This window comes from Scyliorhinus torazame, chromosome 3, assembly GCF_047496885.1.
Source record: "Scyliorhinus torazame isolate Kashiwa2021f chromosome 3, sScyTor2.1, whole genome shotgun sequence".
Taxonomy (NCBI): Eukaryota; Metazoa; Chordata; class Chondrichthyes; order Carcharhiniformes; family Scyliorhinidae; genus Scyliorhinus; species Scyliorhinus torazame.
The window spans coordinates 98,521,835-98,533,916 of NC_092709.1; the positions used below are offsets into that span (position 1 = coordinate 98,521,835).

General features: G+C 48.3%; 1 protein-coding gene across 5 annotated transcripts in view; it reads right to left on the reverse strand.

Annotated features, from left to right (window-relative positions):
* Positions 1–12,082, reverse strand: part of fhdc1 (FH2 domain containing 1) — a 221,724-nt gene that overhangs the window by 124,762 nt on the left and 84,880 nt on the right. For all 5 annotated transcript variants that reach the window (XM_072496036.1, XM_072496031.1, XM_072496032.1 and 2 more), the window contains one exon: positions 11,690–11,751. In XM_072496036.1, coding sequence (XP_072352137.1) covers positions 11,690–11,751 — 62 coding nt within the window. The remainder of the gene's footprint in view (positions 1–11,689; positions 11,752–12,082) is intronic.

The window sequence follows — 12,082 nt, forward strand, 5'->3', positions numbered from 1 at the left end:
CAGGCCGGCCTCTCTGGCTGGCGGCCTCTGTAGTCCTGCGTCATGTTGCGTTGGGGCCGGCGCGTTGGAGGAAGCCACTGCGCATGTGCGTGTTGGCACCGGTGCCACTGCGCATGCGCGGATCCCACGGCGTAAACACAGCCTCAGGATCACAGAATCCCGCCCAAGACTTGAGAACCGTTCTTCAAAATTAAATTCCACTTGTAAATATTTCAAATTACATTGGTTTCACCTTATTCATGGGTGCATCTATGGTAGTCCAGGAGGAGTCCGGAAAGGAGAGTCAAAAATGGTTTATTTTCAACTCTTGGTTTAGGAAAAGGATATATAGAGCAACAGTTCAAGTCCCAGTCGCAGCCATTCTGGGGTCCCGGCTCCTACCTGTGCCGGGTTTGATCCTGTGGAATTAATGTGCTCGTACTCCACAATACTCGTGGGAGATTAATTGGGTTGCCTCATGAGGGTTATAACAGCATCATCATTATTTGTTGAGACTAGGCTAGTCAGAGAACTAAATGTATGTGCATAGATCTTTGAAGGTGGCAGGACAGGTGGAGAGAGCAGTTAATGCAGCATATAGTATCCTAGACTTTATTAATAGGGACAAAGAGTACAAGAGCAAGGGAGTTATGCTGAACTTCGACAAGACACTAGTTAGACCTCAGCTGGAATACTGTGTACAGTTCTGGGCGCCACACTATAGGAGGATGTGAACGCATTGGAGAGAGCACAGAACAAGTGCTTACAAAAATGGTTCCAGGGATGAGAAATTTCAGTTATGAGGATAGATTGGAGAGGTAGGACTGTATCATTGGAGTGAAGAAGGCTGAGAGGAGATTTGATCGAGATGTTCAAAATCATGAGGGGTTGGACAAGGTAGATAGGGTGAAACTGTTCCTGCCCATTAAAGGATTGTGAACGAGAGGGCACAGATTTCAAGTGATTTGCAAAAGAAGCAAATGCACTGTGAGAAAAAGCATTTAAACACAGCGAGTGGTTTGAGACTTGAATGTGCTGCCCGGAAGTGTGGTCGAGGCAGGGTCAATCAATAATAATATAATAATCACTTATTGTCACAAGTAGGTTTCAATGCAGTTACTGTGAAAAGCCCCTGATCAAGGCATTCAAGAGAGTATTAGATAATTATTTGAACAGAAATAATGTGCAGGGTTATGGGGAGAAGACTGAGTCATAATGCTCATTTGGAGAGCCGGTGCAAACACGTTGGGCCAAATGGCCTCCTTCTGGACCATAATGTTGAGTTAAATAAGGGAAACTGCTGACCCTACACACAACGGCACAAAGCAAACCAGTGCCACCACCTTTAAACAGATGTGAACCGGGTGCCACAAGATTCTCGTGCACCGCTGGCTTTGTCTTGGAAGTGGAAGGTGATTTTTAAAAGTTTTATGCTAATGGCTATTCATGACATGCAAACATATCACAAGGAGGAACCCGCTACAGATCAGTGTGAGGTTTATCACACCACAAACGGGCCCCTGACTTTATCTCTGCATCTCACCCCATCAGGAAATCGAGATTTGGTATCCCGCATAATTAACCCACCTCACACACCAAGTTCCCAACTCATGAGGGCTCCACAGGCCCTCTACAGCCACATTTAACTCTGTTCCCACATGACATCCAGTTCCAATGAGGAGAAATGGATCGCAATAATTCTCTTAACACTTTGCCACGCTTTAGAGCCAACTTTAGTATCTCAACTGTGCCCCAGTTGGAAACAACTGACAGTTTTATGCATTGTTGAAAAGTTTATTTCATAATCTTTTAAACAACATGCAATATACAGGATTTGGGTGATGCACTCCAAGAAAAGGTGCCACAGTAAAGGGTACAATTCTACTTCATTAGCAAAGTCACTGAATTAGCTTACAGTTGAGTCACCTACCAACACTAATTATCTTGGTTCATAGATGAAGGATAGCCACTTATGTAATGCACGGAAGAATGATTAGTGCCCATGGAACTATATCCTAGCATTGAGTTAACAGGCTGAATTTTCCATGGGAGGGTGTGGTTCCCATCACAGCGTAAAGGTCAGGGGGAAAGCCTGCCTCACCTGGTCAGCTCAGCTCAGTCACTTAATGGCCCTCAGGCCTTTAACTGGCTTGAGGTGAGCTATCTGCTCCCACAGTGTCTTTCCATTCTCAGGGCACCCAAAGAGGTTCACAGCTCATAAGTTACTCTTGGCGTGCAGTGAATATTATTTCGGAAAATGTCATTGCCAATTTGTGCAAAGTATAGTTCCTCAAACAGCAATCAGGTAACTTCCTAGTTAATTTTTGGTGATGTTGGTTTGATGGATACTGGTTACAAACATTGCGGGAACTCTTTGATGTGTTGGGTGTTCTGGATCACATACAGGTCACCAACACTTGAAGTAGTGCAACACTATTTTATTAAAAGGTTAACTATTTAAACATACTTGAACTGTGGGTAAATACGATACCAGCTTTAACTAAAGACCTTTGCCTTGTCCTAACCAGTTGATGCACTCAGCACATGGTGAATGTCTGTGTTGCAGGCTGTGAGCTCTGTGCTCCTAGCTAGCTGCTACTCGAATGAGCGGGAACTCTGATGTCCCCTGTCTTTATAGTGCGTGTGCTCTCACTGGTGATTGGCTGCAGTGTTGTGTGTGTTGATTGGTCCCACTGTGTGTCCATCAGTGTGTGTCTGCACCATGATATACTGGTGTATATTATGACACTCTTCTGCTCTTTGATAATATTGCCACAGAATCCCCCCTTTTAGAGAAAAAAAAAGTGCCTGCATGACAATAAATAGTGTGTGGTGAATGTTCCTGACTACGTGTTTGCAAAATATTTACAGGACTATGTACATAAAACTAAGCTATTTACATGGGAACGTGCCTGGTGCAGAAAAAACAGTGTGTCACACAAATAACGAGATGAACACCATATACAAATCGCTTGAATGGTTAAACGGAAGAACAGAACAGACCAGAGAGTCCATTAGTGCAAAGTTCACAAATCAAGTCTCTGAGGTGGGCGACGAATTCTGGTTGACCGTCAGGGTGGCACACCACTCATCGTCTGGATCGATGCTGTATACCGACAGCGGCTGGTGTCTTTGCTTCGGGGACAGCCTGTTTTTCGTTACGACACTGACTCGAAAAGGCGCCTTCGGGTCCTCGGTGTCACTGCTGTGAGAGAGGTCGGAATCGGACTCGGTGACCGTGGGTTGAATTGCCCGAACATTCCTGCGAGCCTGGCTGAAGCGATATGAATTGGAAGGCTGAGCTGCTCGACAGCAGGCAGCATAGTGGCCAAGTCTTCCACATTGTAGGCATTGTCGAGATTTTGTGGGTCATTGCCACTTTAAATGGGCGGAGCCACAGTTGCCACACGTCGTGACGGCAGCACATTTGCTGATCCACCGGGCATGCGCAGTGCGGTCCTGCGTGGTGCGCGCCTGCGCATTACGTTCCTCCATGTTGCCGTCCCCTCGTTTGGTGCATACAAGTGCTGGAGTCCGCGAAAAGCACGCAAAATGGCCGCCCTCATCCAGGCTGAGGCCCTGGAGGTGTTCAATCACTTGGACCCGTTCCGCCTCGTGGGGGCCTTGCCGCGCCGTTTCAGCTGCTTGTATATGGGAGTACCAACTGGTGGCATTTTCATGTAGGACACAGGTCTCGATGGCGGTCGCGAGGGTGAGTTGCTTTACTTTGAGGAGCTGCTGACATAGGGGGTCCAACTGAACACCGAAAACGATCTGGTCGCGTATCATGGAGTCGGAGGTGGGCCCGTAGCTGCAAGATTGCGCAAGGATGCGGAGGTGCATTAAAAAGGATTGGAAAGGTTCGTCCTTACCCTGCAAACGCTGCTGGAACACGTAGCGTTCGAAACTTTCATTCACCTCTACGCTGCAGTGAGAGTCAAATTTGAGGAGAACCGTCTTGAACTTCGTCTTGTCTTCGTCATCTGCAAAGGTGAGAGAGTTGAAAATATGGATGGCATGGTCCCCAGCCGTGGAGAGGAGAAGAGCAATCTTACTGGTGTCCGAAGCGCCCTCCCTGTCCATGGCTTCGAGGTAGAGCTGGAAGCGCTGTTTGAAAATCTTCCAGTTGGCCCCGAGGTTGCAGAATGACGGAATGCTGGCGGAAGGCCGATCACTTGCAGGTAGGTCTAAGAAGTGCTAATATCCCTCAACTCTTGGTATCATGATGTGTTGGGTATTCTGGATCACATACAGGTCACCAACACTTGAAGTCGTGCAACACTATTTTATTAAAAGGTTAACTATTTAAACATACTTGAACTGTGGGTAAATACGATACCAGCTTTAACTAAAGACCTTTGCCTTGTCCTAACCAGTTGATGCACTCAGCACATGGTGAATGTCTGTGTTGCAGGTTGTGAGCTCTGTGCTCCTAGCTAGCTGCTACTCGAATGAGCGGGAACTCTGATGTACCCTGTCTTTATAGTGCGTGTGCTCTCACTGGTGATTGGCTGCGGTGCTGTGTGTGTTGATTGGTCCCACTGTGTGTCCATCAGTGTGTGTCTGCATCATGATATACTGGTGTATATTATGACACTCTTCTGCTCTTTGATAATATTGCCACAGAATCTTTCATATTTAACAGATATGATTGACTGCACCTTGATTTAATGCCTCATCTGAAGCCTCATCTCCATTAGTGCAGCATTCCCTCAGGACTGCATTGGAACATCAGCCTAGTGTTGTGCTCAAGTTTCTAGTCTGGGGTTTGAATCCACAATTCCCTGGCTGGGAGCAAGAATATGCCACTGAAGACGGATCGACAAGATCGGCAGCACAGGTAACCACAGCTGTCTTGGTTCTCTTCAGTACAGCCAGTGTAGAAAGGGTTTTTTAGTTAACATCATATGAACAAGGGAGGTGGGGAGACCAGAGGAAACCATGTGGTGAAACAGCAACAGCAGGCAATGATTACACATGGAACCAAACATTCTTGCATTACACAAACAGGCCGGCATTGTGGCACAGTGGTTAGCACTGTTGCCTCACAGTGCCAGGGACCCGGGTTCAATTTCGGCCTTGGGTCACTGTGTGAAGCTTGCACAGCCTTCCATCTCTGCATGGGATTCCTCTGGGTGCTCTGGTTTCCTCTCTCAGTCCAAAGATGTGGGAGTTGGGTTTGGCCATGCTAAATTGCCCCTCAGTATCCAGGGATGTGCAGGTTAGGTTATGGGGATAGGGCAGGGTGGGCGAGTGAGTGGACATAGGTAGGGTGCTCTTTCAAAGGGTCAGTGCAGACCTGCTGGGCCTAATGGCCTACGTCTCACTGTAGGGATTTGTGGCCAGAACTGCCTAAACAAACTAACCAAGCGAGCCGAGGATTCTAAATGGCCCTCTGTAAATTACAGCCAAATCAGTGAGTCCGAGCATAGAAGAGGATTGTACATATTTGTGTGTCCTTTTGCAGGTTTGGGATTGCTTGCTGGCAAGCTGATGAGTTTCTTCAGAAGCTGAATGAACAAGCAGCTACCTCGATATTTGCATGATCATTGGTGCCACAAAAAAAGGTATCACGATGGGAAAGCTACTCAAACTCATTTCAATTTCATCTGGAAGAAATCCCAGAGTCGGTAACACCCATAATTAGGTCACTGCCGTAGCATTTTCTGATCTTACAATTGCACTTCAGGTAAGCGATCTTAGAAACACCAACCAGTAATGCTAGCTGGGAGACACTGCACTGCATCTTATTCCCAGCAGCTTCAACACATCTTCATTCAAATACATAACAAAAGAGAGAACACTGCACGCTGTTCATGTTTAAATTTTATAAAATGGTTTGACCTTTTAGCAGTCACCTATTAAATGACAATTATCATTTAAAAATAACACAAGGGAGTGAGTAAAATGGGAAATTTTGAACAGAAGAGAATCAAAAGGCATGTCATTCAGCAGAGAAAAGACACGACTGGAGTATATTCATTGCTAAGCAGAAAGAATAGTGTATGGCATAATCTTGGTTATTTACAGTTATTTATTGTGGTTCATTACGCCATGGAATCAAAATAAGCCTGGGAAATGATTCCTTAATAACAGGGCGAGCTTGAAATTAGCCCCTTGAGCACCATGCTTCTGCTCAATAATAACAACATATTCTGTTCCCAGAAAATGCCATCTATACAAATGCATTTGAAGAAGTGGAGAAATTCAAGAATAGGACATTCTTTGGTTAGGTTTGACTGGAGCAGGTGCCGGATATGCATTTTGCCATATTTGCGACAACCCATCAAAAACAAAATGCACAACACCACCACCATAATGTGAACATTTATTAATGCTGGAGCATGTGGCAATGCTGGTAGAGGAAGTACATCCACATTTAAAATACGAACATGAGAACTGCTACAATGCAGCACATCATCTTGCCTTCAGCCTTCAAAAAGTAGGGCTGGGATTTTACACTTCGCCAAGGTCCCCACTATCCCAGTGTAAATATGTTTTCCAATTAAGGGTCAATTTAGTGTGGTCAATCCACCTACCCTGCACATCTTTGGGTTGTGGGGTCGAAACCCACGCAAACATGGGGAGAATGTGCAAACTCCACACAGACAGTGGCCCAGAGCCGGGATCGAACCTGGGGCCTCAGCACCGTGAGGCAGCAGGGCTAATCCACTGCGCCACCGCACTGCCCTTGCCCGCAGGCATTTAATAGTGGGCGCGGACCTTTAAGTGGATTGAAGCAAGATTTCCTCCCCAATCTCGGGAGGAAGTACTGGCTCCGAGAGCTGTTGGCCAACCAACCAATCAAATGGATGGTAGCTCCCTGCCCCCAGGAAGCATCGCTTAGAGCGCTCATCACTGGAGCCAGACACTGGGGTGAGTGTGGTGGTGGTGGTAGGCTTGTATATCCTTGTATAACTGATTGAGCACTAATAGAGGAAGAAAACATGAAACTGATGGAAAGGCAGTGGAATCACAATCAGTTTACATCGTTTCATTACCCACTAAGATTCCTTGTGGAGCCTCCATGATTTTTGATAGTTCGATTAAATAGTCTCCGCGTGAGTGGACAATGCAACATTTTAGACATGTAATGCTAAGCAGGAAAGACGTGGCAATATAGCTGGGTCCAAATGCTGTGTAGGATAGCTGAGGAGAGAATCGTATGTTCACTCTATGATTGTGCCAGGGCAGGTTTCTCCAATCAAGGGCAGCATATATCGAGATAGTCAAATAGAGGATAAACCCATGAGGCAAGATTTGAAACTGCTTAGAATTGCATCTGGCAAACCGACCGGGTGTCACCACGGGCTGCGTGCTGGAAGGACACTACTTTTCTTCTATGATTCTCCAGTTTCTTGACAAGTGTTTCCCCCCCACCAAGATGGCCACAGGAAGTCAACCCGGAAGTCACATGGCAGACTGATGGAAAACCCCTATCAGGAACCAGTGCAACAAGGATCAGTTGTGTGGCCTTGCTAGACTCTGTAAACAGAACACTGAGTCCTGCTAAGGGGGAAGCCAACTTGGTTGAATGCAAGGCAGGTGCCTTGGACAGTGAAGAATTTGCTGTGTGCATACTGTGTTTGTTGCTGACCTTGGACTCTATGAAAACCCTGATTTTGATTGAACTATGCCCTGCATGAGAACCCGTCTTGGTAATCAGACTGTCGCAGCTACACAGTCTCTCTGCTGAAATGCTGTCTTTCTGCACGTTCTCCCTGTGTCTGTGTGGGTTTCCACCGGTGCTCCGGTTTCCTCCCATAAATCCTGAAAGACGTGCTTGTTAGGTGAATTGGACATTCTGAATTCTCCCTCAGTGTACCCGAACAGGTGCTGGAATGTGGCGACTAGGGGCTTTTCACAATAACTTCATTGGAATGCTAATGTAAGCCTACCTGTGACAATAATAAAAATTATTATTATTCTGCGGCATATGGGGTGGGATTCTCCGATCACCGAAATCGCGTTCGGCCAGAGAATCCACGTTTACGCTGGAATCAGGGCGATGCCGTTTTTGCGATGCTCCGCACCCTCAAACGGCACACTCGGGCAGCATGGTGGCGCAGTGGACAGCATTGCTGCCTCACGCGCCGAGATCCCAGGTTCGATCCCGGCTCTGGGTCACTGTCCATATGGAGTTTGCACATTCTACCCGTGTTTGCGTGAGTTTCACCCCCACAACCCAAAGATGTGCAGGCTAGGTGGATTGGCCACACTAAATTGCCCCTTAATTGGAAAAAATGATTATAAATAAATAAACGCATACTCGGGGTGTACATCGCACGGCGTACGGATAGCCTCAGGATGCCACCTGAGGCCCTCCCCCCCCCGGGCTCCACCCCCGATGGGCCAAGTCCCTGACGACGTGGGGCGCGTGTCCTCACAACTTTCGGGGACCTCGAGTGGCGGCTGCGGACTGTGTCCAGTGCCGCCACAGTCGGGGGGGGGAGCCGTTCTGCTGGCTGGGGGAGCTTCGGCGGGGGCTGGGGGGGGATTGGTGGGGGGTGGTCCGGGGAGCTTACAGGGAGGAAATGTTTGGCAGGCTGGGTCCGAGCGCGGACGGCGCTATGTTGCACGGCGCGGCTGCCGCAGGCCACAGCCGTGCGCAAGCGTGGCCACAGACCCGGCCATTCTGCGGTCATATCTGCAGGTAAAGCCGGGGTATTTACACTGCGCGGCTGCTAGACCCCACCAGGCGGAGGATCGGTGCGGGGTGCCGCCGACTTTCTGGTTGTTAGACCAGGTGGTTCCTGCGGACATAGCCCAAGGTATCCATCATACAATTCCCCCAACAATTCCCCCGACAAACATAGACCGAACGCAGAATCAAAAGAAAACAAGGAACACCAACGACCTGCACGGCTCCCATAACGGGAACAGCAGGTGGCTACTGAACATGGAAATCACTGGTAGTCCATGAAAGTGTTCCGGCGCAACCTCCGGGCTGCGGAGTTGAGCCGGGCCGCCATCCCTCTTCTCCTGCAGTATTGGCATCTGATCTTCCATCACCACCCTGTCCGAGGACCAGGCCACAGGAACACAGGGGGCATTAACAGGTAACCCACAAGACCAGAACAGCACAGTCAACGCACAAAACAGGCTTTTAAAAACATCCACAGACTGCTCGAGCAAGGCCTCCTACATTCTTAGCCCGGTAGTAGGCCCACCAAAATCCTCTCCTCACCGCACTCCAGGTAAAAGACACTGAAAAGCAACTACTTTTTTCTTCATCTAGAAAACAGGAAGTAAGCCCAAAGGAAAGAGGCAGTAGGCAAGCAGAAAAGGCAGCAGCAAACCAACTCTCAGCTACAGCAGTCTCCAGGCATTTACAGCTAAGCAGCAGCAAACACAACCTACAAACGTCATTTGAAATAGCCTTCAGCTGTGAAGCTAGAGGCTGCTGACAGTCAAAGGGGGTGAAATTGACTTACAGGAGAGAAGCTACATCAGAGCTCTGTTCTGGAAATGTTTGGTAGGACAGACAGGCAGCAGCTGTGTTTGCCCCTGTTATGGGTCTCCACAATATTTAAAGATGGCTTGAAGGCCTCACCGATGCAAAGCCCCCCCCCCCCCTCCCAGGCCAGAGCCGACCCCCGTCCTGGAATGCTTCAGCCCCCCGACCAAGCCCAACCCCCCTGAAGGATCACCCATCCCCCAGAGCACTGGGACAGCAGCTCTGGTCCCGTTGATCTGCATGCCGCCGGAAAATAGAAATGGCTACTCACCTCCTCACTTCCCCTCAGAAGCCACTGCACCAACTTCGCGTTCTTGGAAAGGAGAGCGCCCACATGATTTCTTGCTGGGGAGTCGGATAATTGCTGGGAGATCACTGCATTTGACTTCAATCTCATTACTGAGATTGAAAAAAATTGCAAGTCAGGTTTAATAATATTCTCACTATTTTTGGGTGAGATCTGGAAGTCACCATTGGGAGCAGGCCGGGTGAATCTTAAAATGGTTTGTACCCTGCGCAAAGCTCAATTTTGCCATCTCCCGCTATTCACCCAACACAACCCGGATTTGCGCTAGGGGCTGAATCACGCCCTATATTTTAATCTCTTAAATCTTGGGAAAGGTAGACCATTAGCAAGTGATTTTTGAACCTAGTTCAATCATTAAATATTGAGCATGATTCAGTGGAATTAAAACCCCCTCACCCCCTGCTTTATCGACCCCGCCCCAACAGTGTCGAAGCCCCTGGAAACTGTCTCCCCTCATCCTCCTCCAATGTGCAAAGTCCCCACGGGACTGGCCACTGGTAGTGCCAACATGGCATCTGGGAACCCTGGTACAGCCAGCCTACACCCTGACAGTTGCCCTGGCACCCTGGAAATGCCTCTGGCAGTCTGTCAGTGCCACCTGGGACCCTGGTGGTGACAGAGTCGCACTGCCAGCATGCCAGGCTGGCAGTGACAGGGTGCCTGGTGCCAAGGGGAGTGCCAGGGTACCATCCTGCCCTGTCTTTGACCACCAAGGGGTCTCCAATGGCCTGCAGGACCCTACGAGATGCCATTACGCCTGGTTCATGTGTGCGTAGGCCCTGGGCAGCACGGTGGCGCAGTGGGTAGCATTGCTGTCTCACGGCACCGAGGTCCCAGGTTCGATGCCAGCTCTGGGTCACTGTCCATGTGGAGTTTGCACATTCTCCCTGTGTTTGCGTGGGTTTCACCCGCACAACACAAAGATCCGGAATGTGGCGACTGGGGGCTTTTCACAGTAACTTCATTTGAAGCCTACTTGTGACAATAAGCGATTTTCATTTCATTTCATTTCATTTTCATGTGTAGGGTAAGTGAATTGGTCACGCTAAATTGCCCCTTAATTGGAAAAAATGAATTGGATACTCTAAACTTGTTGGACAAAAAAATTTGTGTAGGCCAGTACTAAACGGTGCCCTGGCGAGGTCTCGCATGTATGACCGTCGCGTCATACCTGTGAGACCTGTCATACCTCCCGGCGCCCGGGTATTAAAATGAGTCATTAGGCTCATTTAAATATGCTGATCTGGATCTCACCCAGCGGGGGCGAGACCAGATAACGCCGGGCGGAGTGGGTCGGATGTCTCACAACCAGCCCAGTGCCCGTCGTGGAGCCTGATTTGGGGCTCTCGCGTGATTCACCCGTTGCGCCCGGATCCACACCGGGCACAATGAGGTTGCTGAATGGCACCCATTGGACGGGATTTACCAACAACCACGCCGCTGTTTTTCAGCTGGGGAGGTGGCCCAGTCAACAGGGTTTCTTGCCGATCGCATCCCTCGCCGCCAGGAAGCCCGTGTGCCGGCATAGGACCGGAATTTCCCGCTGGTGTGAACAGCCAGTAAGTAAATCCTACCCATTGTTTTTGAACCCTGATAAAAGTATTATGATTTTGTCAGGTCATCCCCAAGAAGTGGTTTATCAGGTGTCTTAGTAAATATGCAATATTACGTTCAAATATGTGAGAAATGAACTACAGTAATAATTATTGCTAAGAGAAGATGCCTTAACAGTATTATATAAGTTTAATTTCCAAAAAGATTAAGTAAAATTACTTCTCTGCACCCCCCTCCCCCGACCTCCTGAATTTTAAGCAAAGTATGTAATCAGCTCTGCACAAGTACCTGCAGGCAAAATTAAGAAAATAATTTTAAGCAAGGATCCAAGGTACACCAGAGCTCATTACACAAAATGAAAAATGATAAAGCTCAATAAAACAGTATCTTACCTTTTGAATTGTTTCAGAAATATTCCAACATTCATGCTTCTTTTTGCATCCAAAATACTGACCTATAAAAATAAATAATGAGAATATGATGGAGTAAGCAGAAAATAAAAGTAAAAAGCTTCTTATAACCCACTTGCAAACCAGCACTGTGTTTGAAGACAGTGGGTGGGATTTTCCCCCGCTGATGTGGAGCAAACCCATTTCAGATGGGCAGAAAAAGAGACAGGCAGGTCCCGCATGTGGACATTCCGCACCCATTCCTGTTACCGGCAATTTGTAGTGGCATGGGAAAGAGCCATGAGCCTGCAACCAGCACTCCCTACCTTGCGGTTGAGGAGCGGATAGTTTTCACCTCCGCCCCCTTCAATCTTGATGGAGACAGGCTGGCTTGTG